At 53.4% G+C, this 17,346-nt stretch overlaps 2 protein-coding genes across 3 annotated transcripts in view; both read left to right on the forward strand.

Annotated features, from left to right (window-relative positions):
• Positions 1-4,258: 4,258 nt before the first annotated feature.
• On the forward strand, positions 4,259-7,993 carry LOC137167398 (ETS translocation variant 3-like protein). The gene is made up of 5 exons (XM_067569528.1): positions 4,259-4,310; positions 4,858-5,095; positions 5,985-6,171; positions 6,440-6,563; positions 7,338-7,993. Exons 1-5 carry the CDS (start codon positions 4,259-4,261, stop codon positions 7,991-7,993), a joined length of 1,257 nt encoding a protein of 418 aa, XP_067425629.1.
• A 6,632-nt stretch (positions 7,994-14,625) lies between these two features.
• Positions 14,626-17,346, forward strand: part of ARHGEF11 (Rho guanine nucleotide exchange factor 11) — a 71,809-nt gene continuing 69,088 nt past the window's right edge. Inside the window, exons 1-3 of one of the 2 annotated variants that reach the window (XM_067569416.1) lie at positions 14,626-14,715; positions 14,818-14,950; positions 15,702-16,958. In XM_067569416.1, the coding sequence (XP_067425517.1) occupies positions 16,924-16,958 (35 nt within the window). In that variant the 5' untranslated portion in view covers positions 14,626-14,715; positions 14,818-14,950; positions 15,702-16,923. Of the gene's footprint in view, positions 14,951-15,701; positions 16,959-17,346 lie in introns of both variants that reach the window. The other variant, XM_067569417.1, reaches the window with a different exon arrangement.

Below are 17,346 nucleotides of genomic sequence, written 5' to 3' on the forward strand. Positions count from 1 at the left end.
CTTTGGGCCTGGGTCCAGTAAGCAGGATTTTACTTTTCAAACAGACTTAAAATACAAACAAACAAACAACCCCGCCCCCCCCCCCCCCCGCCTCCCCGCCCTACACAGTGAAAAGATGATAAAGAAGCAAAGAAAGAAGAAAAAAAGAAGAAAGACTAGAAGGAATAAAGGGGCAAATTATTGGGAAAGGAGGAAGAAATAATAAAATCATTATTCATAAACTTAACTGCCGATCCAATAACAGAGAGATGTCTTTAGCAGCTTCTTCGCCTTCCCAGCTGTTACCCTCAGTGGCCTGTTTGCATCTCTGCTTTAACCCAAGGAGAGAGAATTTTCTTTATTGTATTTGTTTGACTGTAATGTCCAGAAAATATAATAAAAGGAAAATGCAAAAGCCGAGCTGGGGACGCTCGGTGAGTATCCATCCCAGCATAAAGGCAGGGTCTGGAATAAGGGAAAGGACGGAACTGGTAAATATCACCCTGAGCCGGTGGTAATAGGGAGTAGGGAGCTCTGCAGAGAAATCAGACCTGACCAGGGAAATTCACTCGCCCTGCCTCCTCATTGCCATGATTGTCTGTTGTTGTTTTTAAGGTGAGTGAATATTAAATCACACGGGATGTTTTCATTTAATAGCGGGAACAATCTTCTTCTCATCCATCACATTTTGGATCTGAATCCAGAGAGACTGTGATTTTTATCACAGCAGGTGCTGCACGTTGGGCCCGATCCAAAGCCTGCTGAAATCGGTAGGAAATCGCTCGCTGATTTCAGCGATGCCTGGAGCCATCCCCACAGTAGCTTTCATATTGTGTCCATGCTCCGTACAAAACCAGCTGGCTGTTTAGAATCTGCCGAAAGCCTGGTCACCTGCCTAGGGACCATCTGAACACAAATACCTAGGACTGGGAATAACTTCTTTCACCCAAGTACTCCCATGATGGGAGAAATCTGTTGTTTTGTGTGTTTCTTTTTATAACAAACTGTATTAAATGAAACCATCCGTTGTGGAACAAGCGACCTAACTGGAGTGTTGGCAGGATCGGGCCCTCCGTGGCATGCGGCAGGATCAGGCCTTTGTATCTGTGTGTATCTGAACAGATACCTATTGAAGGCAGTGGAAAAACGCCCGCTGATATCAATGAGCCCTTAGAATGGATCTTTTCTGAACAAGTATTGGGCCCACGTCTCAGCTAGCCATCTCCTGAGCAGTCATTTACACGATGAGAACCAAGGACAAAGTGCATCCCACAAAACGTGGAGAATTGTTTTCCACCATTGTCCCCCCGCCCTGCCCGGATCCTGCCAATCCAAAATATTTTTCATCTACCCAGATAATTGTATTGATGCTTTTTGGCTTAATGTTGCTTTTTCACCATATTTTTGCTTTAATGTTCCTTTTCACTCTCTTATTTGCTTTGACCCTGGTTTTACAAAATCGCTGATTGTCCGTTTCAGTAACGCTCCAAAATATTTTGCCGTGTTTTTTGGGCTTTGGTTTTTATTCTCAAACCAACCAGTTAAGACTTTTCTGGAAAATAAGAGAAAGTTCAGGAAGAAAAAAAACCTATAGTTTAAAAAAGAGAAACCGAATATTAAAGGCATTTCAGTCTATGGATTCTTTCCTTGTAGTGGAAATGTCTTTTGTGGAAAGAGGTTATGAAACAGCTTTGTGTAAAAAAACAAAAACAAAAAAACCCAGCTAATCAAACTAGATTTGACTCTTATTTTCCCAGGATCAGCGTTTCCCGGAAAGGCAATCATTACAGAGAATCCCACACGCCCCATTTCTCATGTGGATAAGTGTGTAAGATCAGGCCCTTCTTCTGCTCCCTGTTGTTTGGGGACAAAACGATAGGAAGTTTCTTCTTATAACGTTTCCTCTGAGGGTCACAGGACGTGAAATTCACCAGTCCTGGCTTTTCTCTCAGTTCAGAACCTGCCTTCTTTAAGTCGCCAGGCCAGATGCTCAGTGGGTGGAATCAGAGTTTCTCCATTGATCTTAATGGAGCTATGCCGCTTTACGCCAGCTGAGGGGCCAGCCCTTTGTCTCAACTGAACCATGAATTTCTTACATTCTTTTGTTGCAAAAATAAAAAGCAGAGTCACTCCTGGCTGGTTACAAGCTCTGACCCTCTTTTCGCCCACTTCTCCTTGCAGGTGCATTGGTCTAGGAGGATACTTCATATACGTACAGCCATGACCTGGCTGCCTGTCCAGTTATTTATTAGCTATTTAAAAAGCTGGGTGCTCAGGACTAACTGCAGTTTTTCTGTGGACCGATAGAGTAGGAGATCTCTCTCCCCCTCTTCCCTGGGAGTGGGGTAAGAAGATTTAAAATTAACCCTTCCCCTTCCTTTATATATAAAGATGAATCTTGCTAAAACTCTCAGACTCTCTCTCTCTCTCGTTCATTTCTTACTACCTGCAATAGTTTCTAGCTGAAAAAATCCCCGGAGATCTACATCTCAGCAGCAAGGTAGGTGAATTCTAGACAGGAGAGTTCCCAGGATTTCTAGTTTTCAAGTCTGTGATTTTCAAAGGAGCCACTTTAAAATCTTAGCCCATTTCATTCAATTCCCAATTCAGTTTCCCCTTCTCAAGTTTTTTTCTTTCTTTCTTTCTCTTTCTTTCTGAGCCAACAGTTTTATCTAGGGAATTTAGGGTGAATGGGGGTTTTTTGCTTCTCACCCTATGATGTTTGAAATCCTGCAATGTGTTCAGATGCTCAAAAAATGATTATAAATCATAACCAAAAAAAGAGTTTTCTCAGTAGAAAAATGATGCATTTTCCTTTAGTAACAACTCTCATGGAAGGGGAGGGGGAAAATTTCTCTCTAAATGGCAACAGAGCGAATGAGAAATATGTCCTGTGCCCTAATTGGCGACTTGGGGAACAGTAAAGGTCTCTAGAAGGTCCTGTGGTTTAATTTTCCAGCCCGGCATTTGTTATATGATTCTCCCCTTTCTGCCTCATGAATATCGTGCCCCAAGCAACAAGGCAAACACTCTCTGTTTGCAGTGATGCCCCAGAGAAGACAGCAGGAGTTAGATGGCCAGAGCCGCTGAAGAACCTGTAGACAATGAAGTGTAGAACGTTTCCTGGAGGCAGGAGAGCGGAGGACCGCTCTTCCGGAGAGGTAGACAATAGATGCGATTTTCCGGTTGCTGGCCAAGGAGACGTGAGGCGCAAAGGCTGAGAGCGATAACATGCCCTGTAGCGTGCGGGTCTAGGCTTCGTCTTTAGGTTGCAGAGGAGCTTTGGCTGCCTTCAGATCCAGCCTTTCTAAGCTCCTCACAGGGAAATCAGGAGAAGGAGCGATTTAGGGGAGGAAATACAGCCTCTTGCTGCTACCCTGTGCAAGGAGCGGAGGTAGCGTCTGACTATGGTGAAGTTACACAGCTCTTCATCCCAGTTACAGAAGTGATGGGAAAAGCTTGCGGGCAGGGGGCAGTAGTAGGGGGAGACACACACACACACACACCAGGGACCACACAGCAGTGGTCAACAAACACACACACACACCCCGTCAGCCTGCGCATGGGAAATCTCGAATCCCGAACTCCGTCGGTGGCCGGGATTTAAAACGAAAGAGGCCTTTCATTTCCTCTGTAGCAGAAGCAGGATGTCCTGGCCTGGAGTGACTCTTCCCACATCCTCCGCAGCTCACAGGGCAGGGCTCGCTTGCCGTAGCTTTAGGTTTAGGAGGGGCAGATGCAGAGAACACACCAGCCCAAAGCGTGGTGGCAGGTTTCTTGGCGTGGCCAAGAGCCGTCAGCCAAGGGCTCCCGCACGCACCCTGTCTTTATTTCCCTGCCGTATGCAAAGGTCGTGTGCCGCCCGGTAGTACGTGTTCTGCAAGAAACCAGAGAGGAGAAATCCCCGAGGGAGCCAATCTGCGTCTGTGTGTGAATGGGGCGGGATGCCGGCGGGCGGGGAGATCCCTTTCCTTTTAGCGCTGATGTCCAATGCACCTCTGAGTTAGGGAATAACCCCCCTTGCAAAGAGGGGGCGGGGGGGGGAAACTGAGGCAAAAGACAGCGAGAAGTGACTTGTCTAAGGCCACGCAGCAAGTCAGTGGCAGAGCTGGGAACGTCCTGACTAATCAGATGATTCTGTGCTCAACAATGGGCTCAACACACAACAATGGCTCGAGGCGTCGACAATGGCATTGCCCTGAGATCCGAGCCCACGTTCCAGGGCAAACGCGTTCACTGCACTGGCGGCTTTGCTTTTGTGCATCCCCAGGTCTGTAAGATGCACTGTGGCTACGTGTCCGAGGGGGTCCCCAGCTCCTACTGGCTCTCAGGTGAGAATAGAAACCATTCCGTGTCGAACTGTAAGGGTAGAGAGGAAAGTGCATCTCCCTTTCCTCCTGCAGAGCCGGGCTAAGTCCTCATAATGCTGCGCTGGGTGAAGCTGTGTCAGGGAGCTGAGCAGCTGCATCCCCCTGGAAGTACCATAATCTTGGACATTTATGCAGCACATTTACTCCCAAAGTACGGGACAGACGATACCCACAGGGATCATTCCCCTAGCGCTGAAAGGCAGCCACCTCTGGGGTGGAACTTGGCAGCTTTTAACAGCCACACAGCAATGCTGCACAGGGATCACCCACCCAGCACTGACATGCAGCCACCTCTGGGGGCATCTGTTTAACAGCCAGCAATGCTGCACAGGGATCACCCACCCAGCACTGAAATGCAGCTGGGGTGGAATGCGGCAGCTGTTTAACAGCCACACAGCAGTGCTACGTAATCATTTAGGACAGGAAGTCTCCTGGGAGTTGTGGGGAGGCTGAGGGCAGCCAGTGGCCCCGTAGCTGGGGTATGACTATGTTCACACTTGCTCTGCAGGGCTGGCTTTCCCAGACTGGGCCTACAAGGCAGAATCCAGCCCTGGCTCCCGTCAGATCCAGCTCTGGCACTTCATCCTGGAGCTGCTGCAGAAGGAGGAGTTCCGCCATGTCATCGCCTGGCAGCAGGGCGAATACGGGGAGTTTGTGATCAAGGACCCTGATGAAGTGGCGCGTCTGTGGGGCAGGAGGAAATGCAAACCGCAAATGAACTACGACAAGCTGAGCCGGGCCCTCAGGTGTGGGGCAGGGGCCACGTGGGGCGGGGAGCACGGGAACCCATCTCGATCCTGGCACAGAGAGGGAGTTTATCAATCAAAGGAGAGGCTGGGTATTAGCTGGAGAGGCGGAGAGCAGCCCGGTCCAGCACCGCTTTGGTCTACGCCAGGATTCAGGGATTCTAGGGAGCTCAGTCCCCGAACCAGAGGGAACTGCAGGGTCTGTCTGTGTCTAGCAGCCTCATTATAGAACCCCATTTACAGTCCTCGCTGCCCCGTCCTTTCTCTTCCCACTGCGAGGGATCAGAGGCAAACCCACTCCGGTCAGCAACGGGCCTGAATCTGAATTCCCTTGTCTGCAGGAGGGTTCAGGCCCAGGTCCAGCACCGAGATACGCGAGCTGTGACATCTGGACCTAGATTTTAAAGGAGGAGGGGAAACTTTGGTTCAGTCCGGCCGTGTTTGGGATGGACTCAGAGGGATGCCCTGGCCCACCCCAGAGCCCGTTGAGCAGGAAACGGAAGGCTGATGGAAGAGAGAGTGGAAGGGCCGGAGAGGGCGGGAGAGCCTTTCTCTCTTTTCTTTTTCTGGAAGAACATCTTCCTCTTTCTCTTCCCTCTGTCGCCCTCTGCCTAGCACAGAGCGGCCCGGCGGGAAGGCAGAGGGAAGGAGGTGAAGTCAGATGGGAATTTCTGCTGTCGCTCCTAATGAAGGGCTGGGACCTCGTGTGAGTTCTCGGCGCTTTCTGCTGCTCAGGGCAGAGGAGATTTTCAGGGTTTTTTTTTTTTTTTTCCAAATGTAAAAGATTTCCTGGATCTTCTCTCAGTTTCCCGGGGCTTGTCCGTGTAGTGACACGTCCGTCTGTCCCCCGCTGCTGTAACGCTTCAGGCTCTTCCCTCCCCCCCACCAGGTATTACTACAACAAGCGCATCCTGCACAAGACCAAAGGCAAGAGGTTCACCTACAAGTTTAACTTCAGCAAACTCATCTTCATCAATTGCCCGCTGTGGGACGTGCGCTACCCTTCCCCGCCGCTGCTGATGGGGGCTGCCAGCGTGTACCGCCCCTCTGGGATCACCACCGGCAGGCAGAGCGAGGTACCCACACAGCCTGGGGCTGGGATGCCCCGGGGCTAGGGATGGGTCACAGGCTGCCCCGTGCATGGGGCAGGGATGGGTCACAGGCTGCCCTGTAGGTGTGGGATGGGTCACAGGCTGCCCCGTGCATCAGGCTGGGATGGGGGCACAGGCTGCCCCGTGGGTGGAGGCAGGTGGGCATCATTCCCAGGCTGCCCCAGGGACCCCTGGTTAATTGTTAGAACCCTAACTCTGGGGGTCTGCCCTGCAAAACTCCTCCCCCCTCCAGCTCCTGCAGAACGTGCTCTTCACCCACCAGACCTTGGCCGACCAGCTGGCCTTCCACAGAGGCCTCTGGGATCCGCTGGACATGGCGAACGCAGGGACCAAGAAAGGGATGCCCAGCGGGGCCCGTAAGTGCCACGTGTGTCTGTGTGTGTGTGTGGGGGGGGGGGGTGGGGGCGCTGGGGGGCAGCAGTACAGAGCAGGGTCAGAGAGGAGTGTTTAGGAGAGCTGGTGGTGGAACCCACAAGCGTGTGTCTGTGTGTGTGTGTGTGTGTGTGCAAGGGCGTTAGTGTCCCAGGTCAGTGGGTGGCTGCTGATAACACACTCAGCGTGGGAGGGCCCCGCCGTTCCCCAGTCCGAGCGGCAGCGTCTGGCAAGCCGTGGCCGGTCCCCATCACGTCCCCGATTGAGATGCAGGCCCCATTGTGCCGGGCGCTGCACAGACACACAGCCAGAGAGCCCCTCCCCCCGCGGCGAGCAGGGTCCCGTCCTGGCAGGTGCTGCAGAGACACATGGCGACAGGCCGTCCCTGTCCTGGTTTCTGCTGGGTCCAGGGCTCCCTCGTGTGGGGCTCTGCAGGCCGTGAGAGACCGTCTTGTCCCCAAGAGCTCGCAGTCTGAATGAACAAGAGTGGGAGGGGAAACTGAGGCACAGACCAGTGACGTGACTTGCTCCAGGTCACCCAGCAGGGCAGCGGCAGAGCCCGGAGAGAATCCAGGCGGCTCAGGCACTGGGCGTAGGACTCAGGAGTCCTGGCTTCCATCTCCTAATGCTGCCACTGAGCTATGGCACGTCGCTGCCCCTCTCCGTGACGTGGGGGCTGCCGTGGGACGCGGGGCGGGGGGAGGGCAGCTGGTCTGGTCTGGTCTGACTTCGCTCCCCGTCTCTGTTCCCGTCTCCAGGGCTCAGCTCGGTGCCCTCTCCCTGCCTCTTCGGCTCCTGCTGCTGCATGGGCGTGCAGGACAAGTTCCCCCGCCTGGCCGCCTTCCCATCGACGCTCCCGCACCCTGGCCTGGGCCCCCCCGCCAGCCACCAGCTCTGCTTCCCTCCCCGGTGCCCCCTGCCCAGCTCGCCCAGCTGGGCGCACTTCTCCAGTCCTGCCTTCCATCACGGCCCGCCGGCGCTGCCCCTGGAGGAGAGGGCCCGCCCCCCCGGCGGGGCGGGACTCCCCAGATCAGAAGCCCTCCTGACGGGCGTCAGTAGGCTGCAGGGCAGAGTGTTACCCGGGCTCCCCCTGGGCGCCACGAGGGGCCGCGGGAGCGCGATGGCTGGAGAGAGGCTGGAGTTCCCGCCAGCCTGCTCCCAGCCTGAAGGGGAGGAAGAGGAGGAAGAGGCGGCCTCCTCTGCAGAGAGTTGCCTCGGTGTGAAACCGGCTCTGGAGCTCGAGGGCAGGCGTGAGGACAAGGGCGCCATCGGTCTGGGGCGCGGTGGGGGAGGCGAAGATCTGCACTATCCCCCTGAGTTACGAAGCCCCCACCCCCTTGCCCATGCCACGGCTTCCCCCAGCATGCCCTGCTCGGCTGGCTTTAAAGCTGGCTGGCCCCTGGATCCCACCTAAGGCAGATGGGGGGGGGGGATGTCAGCCCTTCTTCTCCAGCCCTGATTCCATCCTCCTGCCATCCCAGGGGACCCCGGCCATTCCCTCAGCCAACCAGCTAGCAGACCAGATGCTCCGCAACCCACCATTTCCCTGGCCATGGGGCTGAGGCGTCTGATTTCCAGCAGGGTGCTGTCCGGGCCCCCAGCAAACCAGCCACCAGGGTTCACCAGTGACTCATCCTCATTCGCGCCCCCAGTAACCCCTCCACCCACAACTCCCAGCGGGGCAACGAGTGTGCAGAGCCCTCCGTCTTCCCAGCATGGTCTCAATGCACCACCCCAGCAGCCTGAAACCCACCGGGAGGCTCTCGAGCCCTGCTCCATTCGCACCCCAAACTTTCTAGGCCTCTGAGCTGCCCCACAACTGGCCCTGGGTCCAAACCAGCCCTGCCACTGTTTGTGATCAGACACACACTCTCTCTGGGACGGCCCAGCCAGCACTTGACCCCCAGCTCTTCATTCGCTGGGAGCCTCCTGACGTGACAACAGGTTTGGTTCTGTTTTCTGTTGGAAAAAACCTTTAGAAGGAAAAATGTGGTCTGGCTCCGGTGAAGCTGCAGCTGGGTGGGTCATCCGCAGAGATGGAACCGGGGTCGCCTGGCTCGAAAGCACCAGCCTCTCCTGTGTGAGCTACAGAATAAGGCCTGGTGGGTGGGGGTGTATCTGTCCCATCAAGCTCTTGCGTCACCCAGCTACTCCAGGGGACAAAGCCCTGCACTGGGTCCACATGAGTGGCCCGGCCACGTGGAAGTTGACATTGACACACTATTTCCTAGTAATCACTCAGCTGCCCCCATGGGATAATTCTTCCCCTTTTTGACTCTGTGACTCCCCAGCCGCCGCCCCACCCTCGCTGGGGAAACGCAGGGCCCTGGTTCCCTTTGCTGGGCGACATTCCCAAGCCTGGAAACCCAAGGGGGGAGTCTTTCCTCTTGACTTTCCGCCCGCTTATTCCAACACCCTGTGGAGTGTTTGCCGAGTGCCTGGTTATTGATCCCCTTTGCCCGGCTGTTGGGCTCCCTCTGAACTCCTCCGCCTGGTCTTGTGCTGTGCTCAGTCGGCCCCCTGCTGAAATCAGGGTGTTGCTAGCACATCCAGCGCTTGGCCAGGAAGCGGGAATGAATCCAGGGACGCCCTAGGGCCCGTGTTCTGCAGGCGCCCCGACTGGATGATCGCAAAGATGGTTACGTCTGCCTGGGGGGCTCCTGGGCCGTTCGGCACAAGAGGTGTACTCTGGAAGCACCTGCCGTGCAGCAGTTCAGCACGGACGTTTCGCCTGGACAGGCCGGCTCCTTCCAGCGTCAGAACGGGGGCGTTCGCTTTGCCTGCCTCTGGAGCCTAGAGAGTCAGCAGCCCGCCTGCCCGCCCACCCAGCCTGGTTCGTCCCTAGGCATGTGTTCCAGTGCAGCATCGCCCCATCGCCTCCCCCTCTCCGCCCGCCCGGCAATGCCCCGTCGCAGCCCCGCGTCTCGTTTGTCAGTGACGTGTGCACGGCTTGTCTCCGCTCACCCCGGCTCGGTAAACGACGAAGCCGAACCTGGTGAATAAAGGTTGTTTGTAGACCAGAATCGCTCTGTCATTGTCTGCAGCGGGGGGGGGGGGGCCAAGTTAGAACTAAACCAACCTTGTCATTTGGGGGGGGGGACGGGTGCTGCTTGTCCAAATTGATTCTATTGATGATCAGCGCTGCTTATTCTGATGTGCCAGCAGGTGGCGCGTCTTAGCTCACCTGGGTGCTAGCTCGATATTAACCTACATGCCACAGCCTCCACACTGGGCTGTGCTTTGCACAGATCTGCACGCACTCAGCCACGGCGCGTGGCTAGGGAGCAGGACTGAATCCAGGGAAGCCTTGTTATGCAGGTGCCCTGATTGGATGATCACAATGACGGCTACTTCCGGCTTTAGCATCTCTCAGTCCAGGCTGCACCTGTCACCAGGTGTCTGAGCGCCTGGGACGGTCACAGCTGGAAGTGACAGAGGAGGAGAAGGACCTGGGCGTATTGGTTGATCACAGGATGACTATGAGCTGCCACTGTGATGTGGCCGTGAAAACAGCTAGTGCATCCTAGGATGCATCAGACGAGGTGTTTCCAGCAGAGATAGGGAGGTGTTAGTACTGTTACACAAGGCGCTGGTGAGACCTCATCTGGAATACCGTGTGCAGTTCTGTTCCCCCGTGTTTAAGAAAGATGAACTCAGACTGGAACAGGTGCAGAGAAGGGCGACTAGGATGATCCGCGGAATGGAAAACCTGCCTTATGAGAGGAGACTCGAAGAGCTCGGCTTGTTTAGCCTAACCCAGAGAAGTTTGAGGGGAGCTAGGATTGCTCTGTATAAATACATCAGAGGGATAAATACCAGGGAGGGAGAGGAACTATTTAAGTTCAGCGCCAATGTGGACACGAGAACTAACGGATATAAACTGGCCAGCAGGAAGTTTAGACTTGAAATTAGACGCAGGTTTCCAACCAGCCGAGGAGTGAAGTTCTGGAACAGCCTCCCAAGGGGAGCAGTGGGGGCAAAACACCGAGCTGGCTTCAGAACTGAGCTTGATACGTTTCTGGAGGGGATGGTCTGATGGGACAGCCTAGCTGGCAATTGACTGGTCTTTGACTGCTGGTGGTAGATACACCAATGGTCTGTGAGGGGATGTTAGCTGGGGGGGGTTCTGGGTTACTACAGAGAATTCTTTCTTGGGTGGCTGGCTGGCGAGTCTTGCCCACGTGCTCAGGGTTTAACTGATCACCATATTTGGGGTCGGGAAAGAATTTCCCCCCAGGGCAGATTGGCAAAGGCTCTGGGGTTTGTTTGCCTTCCTCTATAGCCTGGGGCACTTGCTGGTGGATTCTCTGTACCTTAAAGTCTTTAAACCATGATTTGAGGACTTCAGTAACGCAGCCATAGGTCAGGGTCTGGTACAGGCATTGGTGGGTGAGGTTCTGTGGCCTGCGTCGTGCGGGAGGTCAGACTAGATGATCACACTGGTCCCTTCAGACCTTAGCGTCTCTGAGTCATGGTCTGTAGGGCACTAGTGAGCAGCCTGGGTGAGCACCAGTTTGCCTCTAGCTCACCACTCATTATTACAAGGGGGATAATAGACAAAGCCCCCCCCAAAATAAAGCTTTGGTGCCACCAGGGGAAACACTTGGGGCCAAACTGGCTCATTCCCACATGGAAACGGTAGGTTCTAGCCCCAGATCTGCCATGAAACTTGGGGAAGTCACCGCTCTGCTCTGTGCCTCAGTTTCCCCTTCCACCCTTTCTTTAACAAGCCCTAGCTCTGACTGAGCACTTTTCACCAGGAGATCTCAAAGTACATTTCAAAGGAGGGTCAGCATCGTTCAAATATCCCCATCGTACTGATGGGGGAAACTGAGGCACAGGGTGGTGACATGACTTGCCCATGGTCACCCAGCAGGCCAGTGGCTGAGCCAGGAATAGAATCCAGGTCTCTTGAGTCCATTGCTCTATCCCCTGGGCAACACTGTCCCGTTTGGGGCAGGGACACTGTCTCTTGCTCTGTGTCTGTGCAGCGCCCTGCGCAACGAGGCTCGCATTTAAGTCAGTGGCAGGGCCAGAACTAGAACCCAGGGCCCATGCTCTAACCACTGAGCCAGGCTGCATCTCCAGGTGGGTGAAAAAAGATGTATTTGCCTTTCACTTTCAGAACGTAGCAGCTTGTGTATGGGACTACAGAGGGATGGACAGACAGACACCAGGCTGTAATCAGTTAAAGGAAAATAATGACAGTATTCCAGAGTAAAGGGCCAGCCGCCACTCACCTGGGTCCATGCAGCTTCCGGATCAGAACGTGACCTAAGACCACTCACACGAAGGCAGGGCAGTTCACAGCAGTGAACGTGACAGTGGGTTTGATGAGGAGTGGTGGGGTACACAGGTCTTTGGGGGCCCCCTGCTGGTAGCTGCCGTGTCATGGCTCGGCTCAGCTCAACCCAGCAGAGCTTTGGTTTATTGGAAGTTGCTGAATCTGAAAGACAGGAGTGATGATAAAATACTCCCGTTACCTCCTGTGCGTGTGCAGCACCTGGCACCATGGGCTGATTGAAGCGTGTGAGTGTTACTATCTTAGTGGTGGTATTCAAGAGGCTGGAAATGTTCTATTGGAAGCTGTATGGGGCAGGGACCACCACCATGGGGCCCTGCTGGTCCAGGACTGGAGCTGCCGGGTGCTACCGCCATACAAGCAACGATATTCATAGAGTCGTGGATTGCAAGGCCAGAAGGGACCGTTCCGCTCATCTCTCTGACGTCCTGCGGAGCACAGGCCGGAGGATTTCACCTGCTGGTCCCTGCACCAAGCCCAGAGCTCCAGCCTGAGCAAGAGCCTGTCTCAACAGCAAACTGCTCCCAGCCACGGTTCAGAAGAACACGCGAATCCCCAGACTGATCAGACCCGGGTCAATCTAGTTCAGAGGAAGGGGCCAGGGCCCTGAAGTGGATAGATCTGGTTTGACACGACCACAGGGCTTTGTGGCTGACGTGGCCTGCAGCTTGTATCCTCGGGGCCATACCCCTCGGTGTCTGGGCGTGCTGGCCCTTTCAGGGGACGGTGGGCTCACTCCAGCCTCACCTGGCCCCAGTTACCCACTGGTTTGGGCCGGTGGTTGGGTCAGGTGACCAGGCTTCGTGGTGCTTCCTATAAGAGGCAGGCTGCGGGGCCAGCGAAGGGAGAGCTGCAGCAGGGGATGCAGGGGTGAAGATGACCAGGCAAGCGGTGCTCCCACCAGCCTGAGAGAAGGGTCTGGCTGGAGCTCTGAGCAGTGGAGGGACGGGAGGAAAACCCTCCTCCGGAGGGAACCAGGAGGTGCTGGGGGAGGGTATTTCTAGAAGGAAACAGATGCAGCCTGGACAGTGCAGTGGGTGGGGAGCGTGGCACAGAACTGATGCTTGCACTTGCTCAGAGATCTTGGCTGGGTCTTTCAAGGAGGGTGGGAGGCAGTGCCCCACCCCCGGCTTCTTTCGCCCTGTTGCAGAAAGGTCAACAGGCTGCAGAGCTGGGGAGGTGGCAAGAGCAGAGCTGAGGCCTAGTGAACCTGAGACCTCTCCGAGGGCAGCTCTTGACTGAGATTCCCACATCATCCCATGACTCCAGAAGCTGGGGCTTTAAGAAGAGCCCCAAAGGTCATGAGCCTTGCAATGATCCATGCATCTCTGAGCGAAGCTCACAGACAAAGGGAGGCCGTGTGCGTAAGGCACTGGCCTGCAAATCAAGAGATGTAGATTCAGTTCCTGTCTCCTTGGCTGGATCACTTAATCCCTCTGTGCCCCAAACCCTCCTCTGATGCAACCGTCCTTTATTTCATCTCTCTGGACTGTGAGCTCTTGGGGGTGGGGAGCAGGGATTGTCTTGCTCTGGGTATGTACAGCACCTAGCATGATGGGTCCATAGGTGATGCAGGTATCACTGATCTAACCCTGAGGGTGTGGCTCTGCCCGTTGCTGCTGAGCAGAAAGGGCGTTGTGATTTAAATCTTACTATAAAGCCACTGAAAAATGTAAAGGCCTCCATAGTCCTTGCTTTCTACCTGTCTTCACTTGTACCGGGGCAAGTCAAGGGCGTGAGGGAGGGAGGTTGCAGAGGAGGCACTGGGGAAGAATGTCTTCCCTTCTAAGCACGTGCAGGCCTTTCCCACCCCATGGGCAGACAACCTCCATGCTTGGGGGGGCTGCCCCCCGCTGGCTGAGCAACAACGCTAGGCCATGCTCTAGCAACAACGCTAGGCCAACACTGAGGACAATTGGGGCTGTGCACACCGAGTGGCAGAAGAATTGAGTTGCCCAAAAGATCCTGAAGAACCTCCCTCGCTTCCTCTGGGGATCGTCCCCCGTCCCGCCCACTGGACTGACAGCACCCTGGTTGCTTCTAGGAGAATTGTGCAGCAAATGGATTTTCCAGCCTGAAACATTTTGAGATTTAAAAAAAAAAACCAAAAAAACCAAGTTTCCATCCCAAGTGAGATTAAAAAGCCAAAATTTTGGAATTTTTCACAAAACGAAATCCCCTCCAAAAAGTTTTGGATAAATGAGGATTTTTTTCATTATATTTGAAATATTTCCTTTAGATTTTGACCCTTTTCATTGTTTTGCTTTTTCTATATAAATCAAAGTTAACTTGGAAATGAAAAGAGATTCTGAAATGCACAAATCCATTTTTTTTTTTTTTTGGTTCCAGTGTTTTAACATTGTCAGAATGTCCATTGTCCATTTTATGTAAACGACTTGATGAGTTGAGCCGTGTTGGGGAAATGGTAGTTGCGTTGAAATGGCATTGTCTGATGGAAAACGGCTCAGATGACATTGTTCCAACAAGCTCTATCTTCTAGCACTTTTCCTCCTGGGATCTCAAAGCAACTTAATGAGTGTTATGGGTTAAAGCTTCCCCCTCAGGAAGATTGGGGAGTAGTTGGGGGTGTCATGGCAAAGAAGGTGGGTCTGAAGGGCTTAAACAGCTCCCAGGTGTAATTGACACTTTGCACTTTCCAGCTGAGGATCTGAAAGCTCATTACAGTGATTAGTTAAACCCAGGGGTTAAGGGAACTTGAACCAGGAAGGGGGCCCCTTTGTGCACTAGCCAAGAAGTCCAGGGAGCTAGGAGGGTGCTGAGCCAGGGAGAAAAGGGGGAGCTATAATTAACAGTCCTTAGCCTTACAAAGGCTGGTAAATATTGTCCTCCTGTCTCATGGGTGGGGAAACCGAGGCAGGAATCATTCAAGGCTGCCGTTTCCGAAGGCCGACAGATTTTTTTTTTTGCTGCCTCAGGTTTTGGGAAACCCGGCTGGAGACTTGGATCTCCTCTGCCCCCCTGCCCGGTGGGGTGCACTCACGCCAGCGTAAACTGGGGTGCAAAACGCTGCGCCACACAAGCCATGCTGCCCGCTTACTTGGCACAGAGGTAGGGGGTGCCCTGAGGGTGGGGGACCCCCTCTAAGACCCCCTCAGGGGCAGGAAGAGCGGGGACCCACCCCAGGAACAAGAGGGGAAGGGGGTGCTGTGAGGGTGGGGGATCCCCTGTAGTGCCCCCAGGAACAGGAGGAGTGGGGAGGGGCTGTGAGGTGGGGGACTCCCTATAGCACCCCCCGGGGCAGGAGGGTTGGGGAGCCAGGGGAAGGGGGGGCTGTGCCTCTCAGCAGCAGGAGGAGGGATTAGCTGGGGGGGGCCGGGATCCAGGCAGCTCCTTCCTCCCTCCTTCCCCCCCCAGCAGCAGCAGGCCAGGGGAAAGGCTGCACTGAGCTGCCCCCCCTCCTTCCCTGCCTCTGTCACCTTCCCTCCTTCCTCCCCCCCCCCCTCCTGGGCTGGCCTTTCCCCTGCCTCTGGGAGAAGGGCTGGGCTGGGCTTGGGCGACCCTGGAGCTGGGGGGAGGCAGGGCTGGGAGAGGCTGGGGATTGAGAGCTGCAGCTAGGCCGCAGCCTGGGCTTTGCTTTCCCTTCCCAGCAGCAGCAGCAGCAGCCCAGGGATTCCAGGCTTTGCCACCCAGGCCTGGATCCATCCCCCTGCCATTGCCTGGAGCTGGGGGGGGAGAAGGAGAAAGGGGGAGAAATTCCCCCCCCCCCCCCAGCCCAGCAGCAGCCAGACAAACTCATCCCAGCCAGGACAGGGACCCTGGCTTTTTTTAGCTGATTTTTTCCCCCTGTCACTGAATGCAGTGAGAGAAGGAAGAAAACAGGAGGCGGGCGCAGAGATACAGGGACCTGGCCAGCCAGATTTGCCAGCCAGCTAATAAGAAGAATTGGTGCAGTATTTTTTTTTTCTTCTCCCCCCCCCTCTCTTCCCTTTTCCTTCCCCCACTTCCCACTGAAAGACTCAGACAGAGGAAGAGCCAGAGAGAGCAGCGGATGGGGGAAAGGGAGGAAGAGCAATAGAGAAGGGAAGAAATCTCCATTTCGGGGAGAGGGGTGGGTTGTTTTTTTGTGTCTTGCAGGGGCTGGGATATTGGGGTTCAGAGGCAAAGTACAGGGGAAAGGGGAGCTAGGCCGGGAAAGGTGGAAATTGGGGCATCTTTGATTGAGGAACATTTATTTTCAGGGATCTTGTGGATTTTGGCTTTCGGAAGCTGGGTTTTGCTCGAGCTGGTATTTCATTTGCAGGCTGTCTTTTTTGTGTTTTGCTTTCTTTTTTTTTAAAAAAAGAAGAAACTGATTTGTGTCAAGTTTCAGGAACCTTAAAAAAAACAATTTGTGGGGTTAGAAAGAATTAGGAAATCCTTTTTCTTTCATTTTTTTTTTTTAAAGGGTTGAACTGGACTCGGAAACAGTGTACATATTATTGTATGGTTTTTTTTTAATTCATTATTTATTTTTCAATGGTAGCAAAGAAAGACCCAGCTGTTACCCTAAAAGAAGTGCCAATTTGTGGGAGAATCGAGCTTCTGGTATTTTTATTTTCCTGCTACAGGTTTTTCAAGTATTAGTCTAGGGATTTTATTTTATTTTTTTTTCTTTTTTAGTCTCTGTCTCTCCCCTGCAAACAGAGGAACAGCTGTTAAAACTGGATTATAAGGGTTTTTTTTATCTATGTTTTGCAGTTAAGACTTTAATATTTTGAAGTAAAACTGCTTTGTTTCCATTTAATTTTTTTCGGTCGCATCTGTAGCCTTGAAAAGGCTATTTTTGGGCATAATAAAAAGGCAAGTGTGGTTTTTAGTTTTTTCAGAAGAAAACAGGAGGGGAAAAATTAAAAAAAAAAAAAAAAAAAAGACTATGTTCAGACTCAAACTCAAGATGGACCTGCAGCTTCCAGGATCTTGATCTGTTTTCCTCTTCTGGAAAAATTTTTTTTTTCCCCGGTTGGGTGCGATTTTAAAATTATAAAAACAGTCAGAGCGGAGGACCCTGGATTTTTGGATCAGCGAAAGAGACGTGAAGAATCATGAGTGTGAGGCCTCCGCAAACTGCATTAGACAGGTATGTGTTTGCGTTATTTATTTGTCCTCTGAATGGTTGTGATTGAATATAAAATGTAGTGATGCTGCTCTGGTATTTTTCGTTCATCTTTATGGGCAGGGCCTCTTTTGAATTGAAGAAACTGGCTACTTTGCAGTGTTTGAGTGTGATACACAGGAGGGTTGTTGGGGAGCTGCTAATGGTGCAAAACAAATTGTGTATGGGCTGTTTTTGTGTGTGTGTGTGTGTGTGTGTGTGAATTGGTGTGTGGGTTGTGAGGATTTGCAGGCTTGGGGAATTCCCTATGTTTGTTTGTCTGGTCAGAGCCCACAGGGGGAAGAGAGAGAGAGAGAGTGTGTGTGTGTGTGTGTGTGTGTGTGTGTGTAGTTTTTCTACATAAAAATGTTTC

This window comes from Emydura macquarii, unplaced genomic scaffold (assembly GCF_026122565.2).
Source record: "Emydura macquarii macquarii isolate MOO-44397 ecotype Brisbane River unplaced genomic scaffold, CSIRO-AGI_Emac_v2 contig_2924, whole genome shotgun sequence".
Taxonomy (NCBI): domain Eukaryota; kingdom Metazoa; phylum Chordata; order Testudines; family Chelidae; genus Emydura; species Emydura macquarii.

Coding starts and splice junctions, on each gene's coding strand:
- LOC137167398 (XM_067569528.1), top strand. CDS start 4,259: ATGCACTGTGGCTACGTGTCCGAGGGGGTCCCCAGCTCCTACTGGCTC. Junction 4,311..4,857: donor CAGCTCCTACTGGCTCTCAG/GTGAGAATAGAA, acceptor CTTGCTCTGCAG/GGCTGGCTTTCCCAGACTGG. Junction 5,096..5,984: donor AAGCTGAGCCGGGCCCTCAG/GTGTGGGGCAGG, acceptor CCCCCCCACCAG/GTATTACTACAACAAGCGCA.